At 37.3% G+C, this 18,205-nt stretch overlaps 1 protein-coding gene across 1 annotated transcript in view; it reads left to right on the forward strand.

Annotated features, from left to right (window-relative positions):
- Positions 1 to 243: 243 nt before the first annotated feature.
- Positions 244 to 18,205, forward strand: part of LOC306754444 (piezo-type mechanosensitive ion channel component 2) — a gene marked incomplete at both ends in the record, with an annotated part of 41,704 nt that continues 23,742 nt past the window's right edge. Inside the window, 24 exons of the mRNA XM_079238463.1 lie at positions 244 to 307; positions 1,567 to 1,662; positions 4,003 to 4,104; positions 4,215 to 4,260; positions 4,392 to 4,551; positions 4,641 to 4,854; positions 4,958 to 5,171; positions 5,417 to 5,582; positions 6,733 to 6,831; positions 7,175 to 7,216; positions 7,301 to 7,433; positions 7,700 to 7,854; positions 8,999 to 9,265; positions 10,811 to 10,919; positions 11,153 to 11,274; positions 11,591 to 11,650; positions 13,763 to 13,911; positions 14,053 to 14,217; positions 14,342 to 14,383; positions 16,078 to 16,110; positions 16,312 to 16,424; positions 16,776 to 16,951; positions 17,159 to 17,335; positions 17,567 to 17,731. Coding sequence (XP_079094589.1) covers positions 244 to 307; positions 1,567 to 1,662; positions 4,003 to 4,104; positions 4,215 to 4,260; positions 4,392 to 4,551; positions 4,641 to 4,854; positions 4,958 to 5,171; positions 5,417 to 5,582; positions 6,733 to 6,831; positions 7,175 to 7,216; positions 7,301 to 7,433; positions 7,700 to 7,854; positions 8,999 to 9,265; positions 10,811 to 10,919; positions 11,153 to 11,274; positions 11,591 to 11,650; positions 13,763 to 13,911; positions 14,053 to 14,217; positions 14,342 to 14,383; positions 16,078 to 16,110; positions 16,312 to 16,424; positions 16,776 to 16,951; positions 17,159 to 17,335; positions 17,567 to 17,731 — 3,069 coding nt within the window. The remainder of the gene's footprint in view (positions 308 to 1,566; positions 1,663 to 4,002; positions 4,105 to 4,214; positions 4,261 to 4,391; positions 4,552 to 4,640; positions 4,855 to 4,957; positions 5,172 to 5,416; positions 5,583 to 6,732; positions 6,832 to 7,174; positions 7,217 to 7,300; positions 7,434 to 7,699; positions 7,855 to 8,998; positions 9,266 to 10,810; positions 10,920 to 11,152; positions 11,275 to 11,590; positions 11,651 to 13,762; positions 13,912 to 14,052; positions 14,218 to 14,341; positions 14,384 to 16,077; positions 16,111 to 16,311; positions 16,425 to 16,775; positions 16,952 to 17,158; positions 17,336 to 17,566; positions 17,732 to 18,205) is intronic.

Below are 18,205 nucleotides of genomic sequence, written 5' to 3' on the forward strand. Positions count from 1 at the left end.
CACTTTTATCACATGCTGCATCTGTGCCAGACTGACATAATTTTTTTTCTGACTTGAAACTGTTTCTGTGTTGTGGTCTTTTCACTGCTTTATCAGAGGATGTTTTGACCGAAGCAACATTTATGTTTAACTGAGAAATGTGTGAGCAGGTTGGACTTTTCTCCTGCATGTCAAAAAAATCAATCTAATGAGTGTCAGCGTCTAAAGGTGCTGCAGAGGTATCTCTGAGACCCAAAAAGGGACATGGCAGGCGACCTCGTGGTCGGGATACTTTATAACTTACTACTACCACTGCTCCTGCTGACCGGTGAGTTGACATCTGTTGAAATATTTAATTGAAATACAGTTTTTTCTGATTGAAATCCAGCTTTATTAGGATTGTAGGTATCTGGATAAAACTGCTGCTCCAGATATTTACTTTAATCTGAGAGCTGAGATTAGAACAAAATTAATTCTTACATCGGTATTAAAGATGGTTTATATTCAAGCTGCATGACATCAGGGATTGTGCTTATTGGTACAGACTGCTGAGAAAACAGAAATAAAAACAATTCAGAGTAATTTATTCAACAAAGTAGTTGTTGGGTACCTTCAAGACTGATACAGTACATTAATCAGAGCAATCTGTAGGGTGTTTTAAATGTTTAAATTAACTATGTAACTTGAACTGTAGTCCTGCTTCATTCGACTGTAAAACACTTTTCCATTTTATAGAGATGCTCGACCTTGTCAGTTTGTCCAACTTATGTTCATCCAATAGTTATAAATTCAATACAGTCCTTATTTCTTCTTCAGTGTTCTCACAGCTTCTGAAATAGAATGAATGTTGCTGCTGTGATATTGTTGGAAGGTCTGTTATCTAGCACATCTAAAGAATAATCTATCTTGTGTCTAATAATTCAGACAATTCCCTTTTGCATTCTAATAATGAGCTCTAAGAATTATATTCAATTTTATGTCAGTATGAATGAACTATTTATAGATTTAAGTATTAACTGTACCATTGAAACCATAAAGCCATAAAGAGTTTCTCTATTCACTCTTCTTTTTCTATAGTATTACTTTTACTAATAATACTAATACTTTTTCAATAATAGTTAGTTCTTACACTAAACAGCTCATTTAAATCAAGAGAAGTAAGATCATTATAAAACATATCTTTCTTTAGAACCATTTAAATAGAAAATGATGTTATTCCCTACAGGCCAAAAGATAAATAATGAGGCTCCTGTTTTCATTACAAAATTAAGATAAAAACAGCCAGTGGTTGGGTCATAAGGATTAAGTTTATTTATAAAGCACATTTCATGAATGCAACCATTCAAAGTGCTTTACTTAGATTATTAATTTAAATTAAATAAAATAATGTTTACAAAAACAAAATTATATTATTAAAAGGGTGTGCAAAAATCATAATAAAATCTTATAAAATCATTTAAAAAACCCCCAATATAATTCAACTGAAATCCAAGCAACAGTTTGGATAAGATACCATGCAGATTCAAATGAAATTGAATTAATAAATAAAGACCATATGCATCTAACGTGTTTTTCTCTCCCTCTCAGTGTCTTTATTTCGCTACAATGGCCTATCAGTGGTGTACTTTGTGTTTTTGCTCACCTTGCCACTGCTGCCAAACCCTAGCCTGGTCACCCTGAAAGGTAAGAGGGGCTCTACAGACAAACTGCTTTTTCTTTTTTTTCGTATTTTAACCATCATGTCTAATGTCTTCACCTTTGTCACTCGTTTCTGTCAGCCTCATCAAATAATCAAATTAAATTAAATTAAATCATTGTTTAAAAGAGGTCTTCTACAGAGTTCAATTCTTATTTCCTACTTAGTGGCAGCATTAAGCAAACACTTCAATAATGTAAATTATTCAAAATGACCACAATCAGTGTCTGTAAGTGGTTCTGATTGTGTTCTGTTTAAGATATTCAGCTCCATAGTAGGAACTGATCGTTACAGCAATGGTTAAACAGCATCTCTTTTTTGGTAATGTCTCTTAATGTGGATCGGATGAGTCTCACTGCCTTAGAGATAGCTTTCTAACTTTTACCAGACTTGAATATTGAAATCTTCTTCCTCATCTCTTCAGAATTATTCTTTGATTGAGCAGAATGAGTAGTCATCATGCTTGTGTTGTTAAATTGTTGTTAAGTTGTTATAATGGGCCATTAGTCTTTATAGCATGTGTGTGTGTTTGTGCTTCTGGTTGTGGTCCAAAAGCAGGACTTTTTAGGGTCAAAACTTGGTTTTATGGTTAGGTGTTTGAGCTGTGTTAGGGTTAGGGTTAAGCATTCAGCTGTGGTTAGGGATTGGGTAAGGGGCTGGGGAATGCATTATGTCAGGGATGAATTACCACAAAGATAGAAAGAAGAAGTATGTGTGTGTGTGTGTGTGTGTGTGTGTGTGTGTGTGTGCGTTCTCTGTATCGATCACTGCTTCCTCATGAATTAAAGTATCAGTACCCCTCCCCTCAAAGTACTTTGTAAAAGGGAAGCAGCTGGAATGAATTATGCATAGCCTGGTAATTACAACAAGGAATTAAAAGATGTGATGTCAGCATTCTGACAGCATTTCTCCTTTCTATGCATTCCCCGCTGCTCTGCCTTGAAACTGTAAGCCTTTCAGCCTCACTGAACCCAGTTATTTTCATCTTCCTAACACGATCCTGCTCTCTTTGGACTAAGTGATGAAGTGTGTGTTCAGTTTTGTGCAAAATGTGCTTTTGTGCAACCACCTATAGTTGGGAGTGTGTCTGTGTGTGACTGTGTAAGAGGTTTAAGTGAAACAATGCTTTCAGTAAAAATGGTGAACATCAGCAACACATTTGCTGGTTCAGCTAATGTTGAGCCACATCAGCTGTTAATGCTCTCAGAAATTTTGAATGCAAGAGTGAAATTCTACACTAACATTATGGGATAGTTTATTTATATAAATTACCAGTCAAATTATCTTCATAGTTACACATTTTATGGTATTTATATTTAATGAAATATGGTAAAGAAAAAGTACTAAGGTTTCAGAAACTTGGACACATTTATGGACAGTTAGATGAATTCTTAAATTGAGGCAAACGTTTATTGGAAGTAACACTAATTTCTAACTTCTGTGTGTTAGCATTATCGTCTTCAAGGAAGAAGGTTCCTGGTTCAAATCCCTTTTTGTCTGGAGTTTGTATGTTCCCTCTATACATGGTTCTTTATGGATAATCCAGCTTCCTCTCAGAGTCCAAAAACATGCACCATGTTTTATGTTACTGCTGATTTGATGATCCTGGATAATCTAAATGTGAGCTTGTGTTTTTTGTTGGCTCTGTGATGGAGCCAGGATGTTATTTGCCTCTTGCTTGAGAACAGCTTTGATCAGCTCTGGACCTTGCGGGTCACAGTCCTGCAGGTGTTCAGAGTTGAATGAATGAATGAATGCTTTATTTGCCCAGTATAGTCCTTATACAGTCCAACATGAAAAACATTAATTAATTCATTCATTCATTATCCTAACCGCTTAATCCAATGAAGGGTCGCGGAGCAGGAGCCTATCCCAGCAGTCTTTGGGCGAAAGGTAAGGTACACCCTGGACAGCTCGGCAGTTCATTGCAGGGCCACACAGAGACAAACAACCACTCCCTCTCACACTCAGTCCTAGGGGCAATTTCGAGTAACCTAGCGTAGCCTAACATGCATGTCTTTGGACGGTGGGAGGAAGCCGGAGTACCCAGAGAGAACCCATGCGTACACAGGGAGAACATGAAAAACATTTTTAAAAATATTTCACAGATGTGGGGTTGATGCAATTCAAATCAACAAAAGACAGCTTATACCACAACAAATAGAGCACCACAAGTTCCTGGCTTATTAGGACAGCAAGATGAAATGAAGTCAAATTAAATTAAAACCTTAATACCAGAGGGAAATCGCAAAATATGTTTGTGTATGTCATTTAAATAACTTAAAAGTGTTGACTCTTCTTTTTTTCATGATTGCTGATTTTTTAAGGTAGAACAGGTCAGTTCTTGCGACTGATTGTTTACACTAGTGTGATCTTCCTGAGTCTGCAGTGCTTCATGCAGATCCCTTTCGCGTACATCCCCCCACATGGTAAAAGCCTTTCACTGAAAGAGTTTTTAAATGTACAATGAAATTAATAAACACTTTTAATCTGAAAATAATCACTATCTTTTTGATCACCATTATTGTTATTTTAACAGTTAGTAACATCTGGGAAGACGTCCTTCACCATTTGGGAATTGTAAGGTATGAGAGCACACATGGCTGTCATAATTCTAAATGAACTTTTGTGTATTTTCATATCTAAAAGGGCCAAGTTCTTCCACTTTAACAGTGTAACAGATACCTACATTAGTGTTATGTGTTTGTTTATACAGATTCAGTTTGGTTGATCCGGGAAATGTTGTACGTCTTTTGGCCCCAGATGTGGGCCTCTTATCCTCTACCCTATTCATACTAAAAATGTTCAAAAAGCTACTACGTACTCCACCCCAAGTCAACCTCAATGAAAATGGAATCCCACAATCAAACACTGAGGTAAAAGCTCAGTTATCTATCCCTGAAACATCACATTTTTTTTTAAAAATAATCCACAGTGACATCACTTTGTCTCATGGATCTTGCAGAATGTGGAAACCTCTGACACGGAATCAGAGGATGAAAGTGACTCAGAGGGCTCGTCTTTTGATAGCTCAGAGCAGACTACAGTGCCAGTTCAGTCTGGCCCACCACAGTTTGTCCAGAAGCTAATAATGTTTGCAGCCGGACTGAGACTGCTGCTGTCAGCAATCATGAACACAGCAGGGAAAGTGGTGGTGACTCTACTGCTGGGGCTGGCAGGTACAGTACATTTCAGCAGCTGTCACATAAAATGTCATTAGGTTTTGCTCACTTTACACTAAACTTTGTTGGATTGCCATATTGTATCTGTATGTCTCTGCAGGTATCATAGTGCCCTCTCTCACCTCAGGAGTGTATTTCGGGATGTTTCTTGGCCTGGTATGGTGGTGGATATTCAGCCGCTCCATCAGTATGCTGTTTTTCAGCTCCCTGTCTGTGATGATGGCCATCTTTAGTGGAGGACACCTGCTGGCTCTGTACCTCTATCAGCTGCCCCTGTCGCAGTTACTTGTACCACCAGATGATATCTATGCCAGGTACAAAAGACACTAATTGAAAAGATAAGACCTTTGACTTAACTTCCTCCCCTCTCGCCTTGTTAATTAGAGTGTAATGTCAATTTTTTTTTATTTAAGATGCTTATTCTTCAGTAATAATTTATCAAGCCTTGTTTCTGATTTAATCCAGGAATTTGTTCAGCATTTATCTTCCTTTTCTTAAAGTCACTTTTTGAAATGATCATATTCATACCATTATATCGTCATCTTGAACTTCTTCCCAGGTTGTTTGGTATGACGGGGGTAATCAGAACCAGTCTTTCCCACCCACATTCTCTTGGTCTGCACCCGCATGTCTGCTGGCCTGACTTTGTCAACCCTTTGGTTCTCCTGACGCTCTACTACACACTGGTGGCTTTACTGCACAAATGGGTCCACATCACTGAAGAGGTTTGTGAGAGTGTGAAGGGTATTATATTCAGAAGTCAAAAAGGCTTCCATGGGTATTATATTCAGGATCATGAACATATCAAGTCAATGATATGGATTATCACTACAAGTTTCCATGCAATGCTCTGACTTTCATTGCTGCACTACAGAAAAAGTGACAGAAATTCAAGCCATTACTCATCACAGTTAACAATTGAAAATGTCCATCCATCCATCCATCCCCTCTCGGATGACCGAGCTTCCCCCTTCTTGAAAAGGGGGAACACCACCCCAGTCTGCCAATCCAGAGGCACTGTCCCCAATGTCCACGCGATGCTGCAGAGACGTGTCAGCCAGGACAGCTCCACAGCATCCAGAGCCTCAAGAAACTCTGGGTGCATCTCATCCACCCCTGGGGCCATGCCACTAAGGAACTTTTTAACCACTTCAGTGACCTCAGCCCCAGAGATAGCGGAGTCCACCCCTGAGTTCCCCAGCTCTGCTTCCACATCTGAAGACGTGTAGGTAGGATTGAGGATAGGACTCTTTCTTCTGCTTGACGGCATCCCTCACTGCAGGTGTGCACTAATGGGTTCTGGGATTACAGCCACGACAGACACCAACGAACTTACGGCCACACCTCCGGCTGGCCGCCTCAACAATAGAGGCACAGAACACAGCCCACTCGGACTCATTGTCCCCCGCCTCACTCTGGACATGTTTGAAGCTCTGCTGAAGGTGAGAGTTGAAGCTTGCTCTGACAAGGAACTCCGCCAGACATTCCCAGAAGACCCTCACAACATGTTTGGGCCTGCCAGACCTGACAGCATCCTCCCCAACATCTGAGCCAACTCACCACCAAGTGGTGATCCGTTGACAGCTCGGCCCCCCATCTTCACCCAATTGTCCAAGGCATGTGGCCGCAGGTCCAACAATACAATTGCAAAGTCGATCTTCAAACTGCAACCCAGAGAGTCCTAATGGCTGGTGTACATATGAACACTCTTATGCTTGAATTTTTGCCTTTAGGGACTACAATACAATTGCAGCCACAACCAAAATACCAATGATGCAGATACAAATCATTCAACAGCTGCAGTAGCTTTTCTACAACTGTAAGCTCATGAATAGCATTCAAAACAAACTTTTTAATGGCTATTGTGCTTGTCAGGATACGGCTGATGGTGACAAATCTGAGACTCTTTTAGAAAGTCCAGAGGCTCCTCCAAGTTTCTCCAGGGTCATCTACATCACAGGAGACAAGCAAGAGGTGACTTTGAAACATAAATACTTTTCCTCCAAACAATAGTTTTAGTGCATTTAACTTCTACATTGTTGTGGATTCTCAGTCACTTAGTTAATTTATAAATGCTTAGATATAGAGACATTGCAACAAGAATCAAGTAATTCAAGAAAGCGTAGGATAATTCGCTCCTAATTATAACACTGGTTTGCTTGTTAGATCAGGTATCTTGTCTTCGTTCTTACTGGTAACTGCTCTGGATAATACAGCTAAATATAGGTAAAGCAAACTTATAGACCTGTATAGGTTTCATGGGGGTACACATTAGCATTTCAAATTTCATAAAAAACTCTAGATTTTTCCTTTTTAGCTTTTGAGCAGCACGGATGAAGAAACCTACCTGCCAGATGAGGTGGACAGTTTTTATATTTTAATAAACTAATAGTATGATAGTTTTAAAAGTCTGTAGATCCCTAATTATGCTTTTCTCCAACAGCCTATGGTTTTGATGTCTGGAAGTTCCTGGCAAAACATCCACAGCAACAGCCTTGGATGTCTATTAGAAGGGGCAGGATATACGAACTGTTATGCTCCACCACGTTATGAAGGCAAAGACTCCTCTTCACAGGGTAATCACAACTCCTGAAACACACAACCTCAACAATCACACTGCAGATGTGTATGTTGAAGTCAAATGCATTGGTAAATTATATCTACAGCATTGTAAAATTTCAGCAAATCTGCATCTCTTATGTTCCCTAAAAAGCGGGCAAATCACTAGGTGTCAGTGCTGCATTTGATCTGGACAATATCTTTTTTTTAGAGCATTTTTATCTTATTTTGTCTGATTTATCTTTAAACTGCTTAATTACATCCTTTTGTTTCCTTTGTTCAGAGATAGAAAGTGAAGAGGAATTCGGAGAAAAGACTGAAGAGGTCTCAAAAAGTCAAACAGAGACATCACCTCCTCCCTCAGGTCCGAGCGGTTTGGTCCTTTTTGGGCGGTTGTTGCAAAAACACAGCTACGTCAGCGCCCTCATCATCATGATGGTAAAGTACAACCTGTAATTATACATTTTTATTTTATATGGCAATTTGTCAAGCAACTTAGACTTTACTATCAAAGTAGACAGCAGCAGAAGAACGATATTGGAGATTTTGTTCTTACGTCCATACATCGTTAAACACTGTGCACTTTTGTTTTGTTTATGTACATATATATATATATATATATATATATATATATATATATATATATATATATATATATATATATATATATATATATATATATATACTAGGGCATTAAGATACCCTATGCCCGGTACTAGGGCATTAAGAATGTCCTAGTACCGGGCTGCACGGTGGCAAAGTGGTTAGCACTGTGGAGTTTGCATGTTCTCCCCGTGTATGTGTAGGTTTTCTCCGGGTACTCCAGCTTTCTTGCACCGTCCAAAGACATGCATGTTAAGTTAATTGGTGACTCTAAATTTCCCATAGGAGTGAGTGTGAGCATGTGGTTGTTTGTCTCTGTGTGGCCCTGCGATGGACTGGTGAGCTGTCCAGGATGTACCTTACTTTTCACCTAAAGACTGCTGGGATAGTCTCCAGCTTCACCGCGACCCTTAATCGGACTAAGCGGTTAGAATAATGAATGAATGAATGCCCTTGTACATAAAGTGTAAACAAAAAATGTTTTTGTAGTTGTGATTATTTTAAACATTTATGTTTCTTTATGGTTGCATCTTTCAGTTTCTTTCACATTCACTGACAAGTGAAAGTGAACGTTATTCAAAAAGAGTCTAATAATAATATAGGTTTGACAAAAAGGAAACCACAACATTTGGGAAGCACTTATCAGATCATTCTGACCATTTTATATATGTTTTGAAAAGACTTGAAAGATCCCTTCAATAATCACTACCTTCCCAAACAACTATTAACACTTTTTTGTTTGTGTTTAATTGGAAAAAGAAAAGGTGAAAACTCATAGGGTTAAAATGATGACACCAACAAAGTCATTTTACAAAAACAACCACTTTCTCATTTCAACAAGAAGTAACAAATTAGCAGTGAACTTTAAGTGATAAAAAGGTTAACATCACTGGCATCCAGTGCAAAGATACTGCAAAACTCGAAAATAATGTAGCAGCAATAACAAACAAACGTCCTAGAACTATATCCTTTCATTTAGGTGTGGAGTATCACCTACAACAACTGGCTGACTTTTGCCTTGCTTGTTTGGTCCTGCATCATCTGGATGATGCGAGATCGGCGGCGGTATGCCATGATGTCTGCCCCTTTCCTTGCCATCTATGCCACCATCCTGGTGGTGCTGGGCTTCCTGAGTGGGCTCCGTCTTAGCCGAGCTGAGCTGTACCCCGGTCTGCCTCCGACAGTCATAGTGGATTTCGACCTAAACAGTTACCATCCTGCACCTTGTATCCATCTGGGAGCCAAGGTAAGTCATGCTAATGGAATAAGAAAAAAATATTTTGTTAGTTCAATTAAAGCAGTAATAACCTATAACTTGGCAAGTGTTGCCAGTGTTTCCAGGAAAGTATTAAGGTTATGTCAAATGTTGTAAAAACATCACAGACCTCATTGATATTAGTGAAATGACATCAATACTGTAATGTAAGTCCAGAAAATGGTCAGAATCTCCATAAATATAGAAAATGGTGTTTTTGTGAATATAGTTTTGTGAATATCGTTCACTGCTATGACAAGACAACTAAATGCCCAATTTTCTCTCTGAAATTAGGATTTTAAAATGATTCCAGGGTCTGGATGCTGAACTGCCCTGCCTCTATCCCAGACCATAAACTTTTACAGTCTACAGGCCACATATGTCATCTATCAAAAGCATTTACCAGATTATGAGAGTGACACGACTCATCGCCTGTTCATGCATGTCATTCTTTGCACTGCTTTCTTTGTTGATAAACTGATTAAGGAAGCAGACTGTGTTACAGAAATCCAGGATTGAGCAAGAACATGAAAGCAATTAATTAGACCAGAACTGCTCACTTCAGTTTCTGGATGCTTGGCTGAATTCACTGATGTGTTTCACGTGTTTGTTGTGTCACATGCAGGTTCATATGATGCATTGGTGAACTGAATTCTGGGTCCAATACTTTACTATGCTCGCATAGGATATGGTGCAAAGTTGACATATTGATATGTTGTCTTGTTATCGTTTGTAATATAATATGAGATCTAAATAGTTTCAAAGAGACATTTTTTTTATATCATACACAGCATTCTGTCAATAATGACAATGGAAGTGCACTTAAGAACAGAGCGGCTGAAGAAATAAAAAGCTGATATGAAAATAAAATGCTTTTCAGAGTAGTGAATTCATTTATTTATTTTTTTTACAAAATAAGACTAAGTCCACGACAAGTTTACCAAAACTTAAAGCTTGTGTAGGTAATGTTGGGGAGGTAGTAAGATCTGAAAGTGGCACCCTGTCTTGGCTTCTCCGCCTCTGGTTTTGCTCCTTGCGTTATTATATGCAGTGTGTGCGATGCAGGAGTGGGAGGAGGGGAACTGGTAGAAGAAGCTTACAAAATATAGGAAATGAACAACTTCAATTCGGCGCGAACATTTGAATTTGTCAGAGTTTTTACAGATTTACAGTAAACTGAGGGGCATAACTAGATTTCTTATTGTTCATGATTATCAAATACACAGACTACTATCAGGACGAGGAACCACTTCACCCAGAGTAAAAAATAAATGTCTCTGAGCAAGATTACCTACCCCAGCTTTAACATAATTGCCAATTAAAAAAGCTGACCTTAACTAATTTAATTAATTTTTTTTAACCATTTCAATCAAGAGGTTTTCATAAGTGTACAGTGACTGCTGTCCTCAGATAAATATGTGATAAATAGAAATGAAATAGAAGTAAAACCTCATTTACTCATCAAGATCTAATCTGAAAATCTGTTGCTGCTTTTAAACAATGCATTTTGTACTCACACGATCATTTGTGATGCAGGTCTTCTACAGCTTCAACTTCTGGTTGATGTTTCGTCAGCAGCTCAAGGAAAGACGGGAGGAGAAGCGCACAAGGGAGGAATCTCTAGATGAAGTCAAAGTCATGCCACGTAATTTGATTTTAGAGTGCTATTCACAAAATTAAAGCTTGTGACTGAAAAAAAGCATTTAATTATTTTTAAAGTAAAACTTTTACACTGAAAAAGTCTTAAAACCATTCTGCCTCTCCAAAATTATTGAACATGCTCTTCTTTCTTATTGATTGGTTCTTCACATTTGCTTCCCCTGTCTCTCAATTATTTGCCTTTCTTCAACCCTTTTCATCTTGTTTCTTTATCATTAGCAGAGGAAAGTCAGCCATCACCTCTGGTAGAGATGCTGATCTCGAGTGTTAAAGGAATGCTGGTGAAATATTGGATCCTATTTTGCTACTCTATGTTCTTTGTGGTCAGCTTCTCTGGAAAGGTATTTAATACCAGACTTAACATCTTTAATAATAACACATTGTTTCATTGGTCCTATTATCAAATATATTTGTGTTCAGTTATTTATGTTCCCTTACTGTTTTTTTACTGACTGTCATATGCTAAGAGACAATATGTTTGGTATAATTTAGTAGAAGATAAGAAGACATTTGAGAAGAAGCAAAGTTAAAAAAAAAAGAGTGGATGCTGTTCCCCATCTTGTCTATAATGTCTTAAAATTTTCTTTATGTCAAGCTATAACAACCTATCACAAACAATTTGATTTAAATTCAGCAAATCATGTTTCACTCTCTCAGGTTGTTGTTTACAAGATCCTCTATATTGTCCTCCTCCTGCTCTGTGTTGTTCTCTACCAGGTGGGTAAATTGTATTATTTAGATAATCATCATACACTTTTAGATTAATTCAACTGATTTCAAACTTTTTTTTTAACTTTCTTTAGTGCATAAGTAATCATTTCATTTAAATGGTGTAAATAAAGAAAAATATAAAAATCGTTAATGAGTTTCTTTACCCTTTTTAATGATTACTGGTAGACTTTTATCGAAATGCTTTTAACACAGTTATTTACTTTTCTAACTGACTGGAAATACTGCACAATTATGTAGAAAAAAAACAGCCTTTTATTGTGTTTTCCTCAACATGAAATGTTTTTGTTTTTGTCTTTGTTTGCATGTTTATATTGTGTAACATATTAATGTAATGTCAGTAAAACAAGTGGTCATTAACACCATGGCTGAGCATTTCCACTCTCAGCTGCTCTCTCAAAATCACGAGCCCGTTTCACAGGGTGTACGGAAGCTTCGAGCCGCCATCTTGACCATTATTGTATTTTTAATGGTTATGTCAAAATAACCGGTAATTTTGTTGCAAAAGATGGCAACATGTTGCAGGCTCAAACAGACCGGACACATGAAGAACAAACTGGAGAAGTGCAGAGTAGGGACGTGTGAAGTGAAGATTATTACTGGTACTTAAGCTGGCAACAGCTTATCACATCACTGTACATGCAAAAAAAGCTCTCAAACAAGACAGTTCTATAAAAGAAAACTCTGTTAATATTTCAGGAATGATTGTTTTACAGATTAATTAGTCTGTGTGTGTGTGTTATGTCCTCTCTGAAAGACACTCCTTTTAGATGAGAACCAGAGCTACCAGTAGAGCAGCAAATTAGGTTTGACCCTTACAGTTGTGATCAGGTGGATTCTGCTACTGTAACTGGTCTTTCTAGTTCCTTTTTTTAACCCCAAATAATTTAGATTTAATTTTCTGATTAGTTTCATTCAATGTATAGATCTTGTGTCAAAGGCCAGGTCTGCAAAAGGATACATGAAAAAGTGTATGGACCTTTCTTGAAATGATAAAGAACTCTTCCAAAAATCCTGAGATCAAATGGTGATCCGGATCACTCCCAAACTTTAATGGAATCTAAGTTAGCCCTAGACCCATTCACAGAAAGAAAATCCTAAAAATCCATTCAGAAATGTTTAAAGTTGCTAACAGACAAACAAGACAAAACAAACAAATGAACAAACACATAAACACTAACTAAAACAGAAAAAGTATACTTTTTGTAATTTTGGAAAACTGTGAGTCAGGGAAAAGGTCAAATTTTAAGATGAATATGAAACAAAACATTAAGAATTTTCTGTTGACACTGTATGTTTTCACTTGATTGAAAATAATTAATAACTATTGCATTCCTCACAGTAAAAATTGTGGAATAGATGGTAGAAAAGAGTTATTCTAAGAAATTTGGAAGTATATACATGGAAGGAAATAAAATTTTCTGGTTAAAATGTTGTTACATAAAAGAAAGCCACAGTGATTTTAGTTTCATCTTATACTGCAATGTGTTGGCTGAAATTATCACTACTAAATAACGGCACTGGTGTTTCTGTGTATAAAACATTTAGACTGCAACTCTGTTAGAAATGCATTCACAAACAGACTGTGCATGGGTCATCAATGCTATTTTTCAGCTGAAAGTATTGATTATGAGTAATAAGCACACAGCCATTTTTTTTTTTTGCTGCTGTTTCCCAGTTTTTTTCCTTTCCCTATCATGTTTCTGCTGACCTTTTAGGGAGACAGTAGGCACTTACAGGAAAGTCTAATGGTTGCTGATATGACATGAGACAACATTATTTGTCTATTTGGACAACATAAGTAACCCCCTTGTGTTTTACGTACCACATAGATGGAGGAATACAGGCAAGATTGTTGTTCTTGATGTTGGGGATGTACTTTAGTTGATTTGTTTTCATGTGTATCAGGAAGCCAAGCTCATGAGTTATGTAATAAAATACCTAAAAGTAATCCTAACACCTCTAGCTACATATGAAAACAGATTTTCAAATTACACTGGGTGTGATAGCTATAAAACTGACTTGGAGTTAACAGTTTTATTCATTGTAGCTGAGAAGAAAAGTAGACCTACATGTGTTCTTTGTTTTACCACCTCTCAGATCCATTATGATGTTTGGCGTCGGATCCTGAAGAGATTCTGGGCAGTGGTGGTGGGTTACTCCATGGTGGTGTTGATAGCCATCTATATGTACCAGTTTAGAAGTGTCTCTGCACTGTTCAGACAGATCATGGGCATGTCAGAGGAAGGGTGAGTCTTCTCTCATGTGAAGTTTATCCCATTTTTAATCTAATTAATTTGTTATTTTGTACGATTCATGCTATGGTGCAATAAGACATTTGATTTAGTTTAATTCAGCTAAATCCTCGCCTCTCCTGTCTGATTGTTCAGCCTCCGTGACCTGGGTTTGGAAAGGTACAGCACAGTGGAGCTTTTTGCACGTATTCTGCTTCCTGCTGCATTTCTTCTAGCTTGTATCCTGCAGCTGCATTACTTCAACTCCGACTTCCTCACTCTTACCGACCTGGACCACGTACCTGTCCGGCTGAAATCCAGGTGATAGTTAAATCAGGTGTAGTTATAGTAAGCACTCATAGGCACCTGATACAGTAAGCTTCAGGTTAAATGTACTTTCATCTCTCTTTCTTTTGTTAACTTATCTGTCCTTTTCTTTATCCAGACAAGAAGAACTCAAAGGTTCAGTCAACATGATATCTGACATGTAAGACACACATTTATTCTTTTTAATAAGTCTGTTTGTATTCACATTTCAGACATTTTGATGCTTTGTACAGATTCCTCACACACTGTTTTTGATGCAGTTCCTTTCTTTTCCTACAGATGATTGTTGGGTGTGATTTCTCAATATCTGAACTTGTTTAGTGTTCACTTATTGATAAGAAACAAGGCCCACAGAAATTTGAGAAGCATTTCATTAAGTCTGAACAGTCTTGGTGGGAGATGCATTTATCAAATCTCTGATGGTAATTTTCTATCAGAAAATCAGCACTTTAGAAAACAGTAAAAAATGAAATGGTGGAAATTATGGATACTTTTTTTTATTCTTTGTTGTATATACTGGTCAAAACAGCGTTGGAGTAAGTTGTGCGGCTGACTGAAAAAACAAATCAAATGTAAAAAGAGAGAACTTCTGGAGTGCTGGTGTATCCCCCTCAATTTCCATGCTGTGATGTTTATGGGATATTTATTGATTTTAAATATGGGGTAATGCCAGATATGAGTGAGAGAAAAAAGGAGATTGTTTGAGATTAAGTACCATATTAGTTTGCTTTCGAATAGGCAGCGATATTTACGAGGTCAGTTCTGAAGCAGCTTTTCATCTTAAGTGATTTATCTATGAATGCAATGCGATTAATAGAGAGATCATTTACAGATGCTTTGTTTAGTATCAAGCCAAGCAGGATTTTGAGTTGTTTGTTCCATGCAGAATGTACCAAAGCTGTTGAGTGAGGAGGTAATGATAAATGAGTCTGATATATTAAGCCTGTCATGATATTGTTTGATATACATGAGTCATGTACATGAGACTGTACATGAGGCACAGTCATGTGGTCTTACACCGCCTAGTTATGTGGTCTCACACCAGTCAATGTAGAAGCCAGAAATTTAGCCAAAGCTGTTAATCAGATTGAACACTGATGTGGAGGGGGGGGGGGGGTTGGTTCTGCATCTTGTCGAACATGTAACACAAATATACTGGCTTACTGATTTTATTATCATGTGAAGTACAGAAAACAGAAACTATTGTCTGAAAACTGCGTTGTTCAAAAATGTGCAAAAATTCATTTTAATATTGGGAATCTGCATGGAATGAGGCCGATATTGTGTTTAGTTGTGTTTAGTTTTTGTGAATTAAAAATATCTGAATGTTTCATTTGTAACCAGTGATGTTGTGTAATGTTTCTGCAGGTACCACATGTTGATGACATGCTAGATCTTCACCTTACAATTTACTTTAACAAAAATACTCACCTGCTGACCTTTTTATTTTTGGGAGATGTGTAGCTGCACAGGCCTAATGAAGTACAATAATGCATATTGAAAAATGTCAGCATCACAAACACAAAATATGTCAATTAAGTCTGAGGAGATGTTGAAGTATCCAGGAACAGCATATAACACAGAACATGATGGACAAAGGCTTTTTGAACCTATTGGTCCTATTGGTCTGACTAAGATGTGTCCTCCCTCTGTGTCCAATATTGTCACTCATCATGCCACAACTTTAATTAATCATTAAATAAAGCCATAAATGTACAAACTGACACAAATCTATTCCACCAAAGGTTTCTTAAACAGTAACTATCTCAATGACTGCTCATGAAACAATCAGATTAACAATCAAATATTTGAAGTTTATTGCTTCCAATATAATCCTTCTCCTTCCATTCCCAGAATTAAAGAAAACATTGAGAAGTTTCAGAAAAGGTAAGACTATTTCTCAGTTTTTGACTTAGTTGCCATATTACATTTTTATGTGATGTCAGCATATAGTAAGTCAAATATTTATGCTGCTGAGAAGTCTATTACCTAGAACCTGCAAGTTAATTGTCTTAAACTACCTTATAAATGTTACTGTGTAAGACTAATATGTTCCTCAAAATGGAAAAAAAAATATGTGGACAACAGGCTTGTCAAGGAGCAGATGGGAAATGCTAAAAGTCAGGAGACTTTGGACAGCATTGGACTACAAAGCTTCTCTGAGAAAGGAGCTGAAGAGCAGGAAGACTCAGCAGGAGATGGTAAGTACCACCAGGGGTTCAAAATGGGTCTCTAGTCTTCTTTAGTTGGATTAGTTTCGAGCAGGAAAATGAATTGATATGGCATTACATATTGACAAGCTCTCTTCAATAATACCACAACTATAACTCTGATGCCTCTTTTTTTTTTAAAATTATACTTCTTAAAGAGGTTTGGAGTCTGTTGAGATAAGTCTGATGTTGATTTTTATTTAGTCAATTTTTGTATTACTTCCTTTTCATTTACGCACACGTGTGTTGCTGTCTGAACTGTATTAAGGTTATTACAGTAATGCTTTGTAGTGTTTTGTCTGATGTCCTTGTTCCCTTTTTAATAGCATTTCTTCCTCTCAGAAACCATGCAAAGCAATAGTGAAGACAAGTGGAACATAATTGTGGACCGAGCGAGCCTGCTGCTCGTTCAGGTTCTGTCTGGACTTTATAGGCTCCAGGAGTTGAGCTGGAGGCTGATGGAGCTTCACAGCCTTAAAATAGTTTCTTCTGGCATCATCTGGGTGTCTCTACAAGAGGTGGGATATTGGATGTGTGTGTTTGTGTGTGTGTGCATGCAAGGTCATATGTATAAAAATCTTTAAGCTAATGATGCCTGTCAAATGTGAGGACCCAGCTTACTTTTTCAAAATTGATTCGCAGTTTCTCCTAGAGCAGCTTTATTATGTATTGTGTTATGAAGAAAAAACATTATTGATTTATGTGAGTGATTATCATTTTCATAGGTTTCGCTGATGAACTTCCTGTTTTTGGTTCTGTGGGTCTTCGCACTCCCTTTTCCACGTTTACGACCCATGGCATCCAGCATCTCTGCTGTGTGGGCCTGTGTTATGGTTGTGTGCAAGATGTTTTACCAGCTCAAAGTCATCAAACCTCTTGATTACTCTTCCAACTGCACTGCTGTGAGTTTAGCACAGTTAATCTGTTTGCTAGTGTGTATTTGTTTATGGATAGGTTTGTACATATATTTCCTGTCTATGCTCCCTGTTTTCTGTCTTCTTGTTTTGTACTTCTGCAATGACAAGGATTAGTATGAATAATCAGTATACATCAGCATATATAGTAAAATACAAAAATATATTATTTAAAACTGTCACTGTCCTCCTCACTCTTTTTTTCTTTTGGTATTTTAGGGCTTGCTGCCATCCAATAGCTCAGGACTAGATGATGAAGTAGAAATGAGAGGAAACATGATGGAGCTGATCAGGAGGTCTATTCTCTACATTGAACCTGTTGACCCCGTCTACTGGTGTGGAGCACTGCGCAAATGTGAAGGCAGAATCCTCCCCTGTCTAAGGGTGTGATAAAGCCTGGATAATAGAATCCTTTTTAATATATATATATATATATATATATATTTTTTTTTTTTTTTTTTTTTTGTTTTTTTTTTTGCATGAGATGATGTTATTAAGTTCATGCTACTGATGTCTAGGCTTTGGCATACACTTCAGAGTGAAAGCAATATCTCTGCAGGCTGGGGATCTAAGGACATATATAGGTGCCAGGTGTATTTTGGATTGAATAGTTGCTTTAAGGAGTATAAAAATGATATTGAAAATTATATGAATTTAATTTACCCACAAAATCCAATTAATATAGAAGAGAGGAATAATAAAGCTATACTATATAAGGCTAATAATACATATATTAACTAACTGAGCAAGATCACATTTTTAAGCATGCTTTATGTTTCTCAAAATCTCAAACAAAATATACTTAACTATTTAAACCCTACTTGTGCATTGTGTCTGTTTGCTTTTTTTCTGCACTGT

Source organism: Telmatherina bonti, assembly GCF_933228915.1.
Source record: "Telmatherina bonti genome assembly, chromosome: 4".
NCBI classification, from domain to species: domain Eukaryota; kingdom Metazoa; phylum Chordata; class Actinopteri; order Atheriniformes; family Telmatherinidae; genus Telmatherina; species Telmatherina bonti.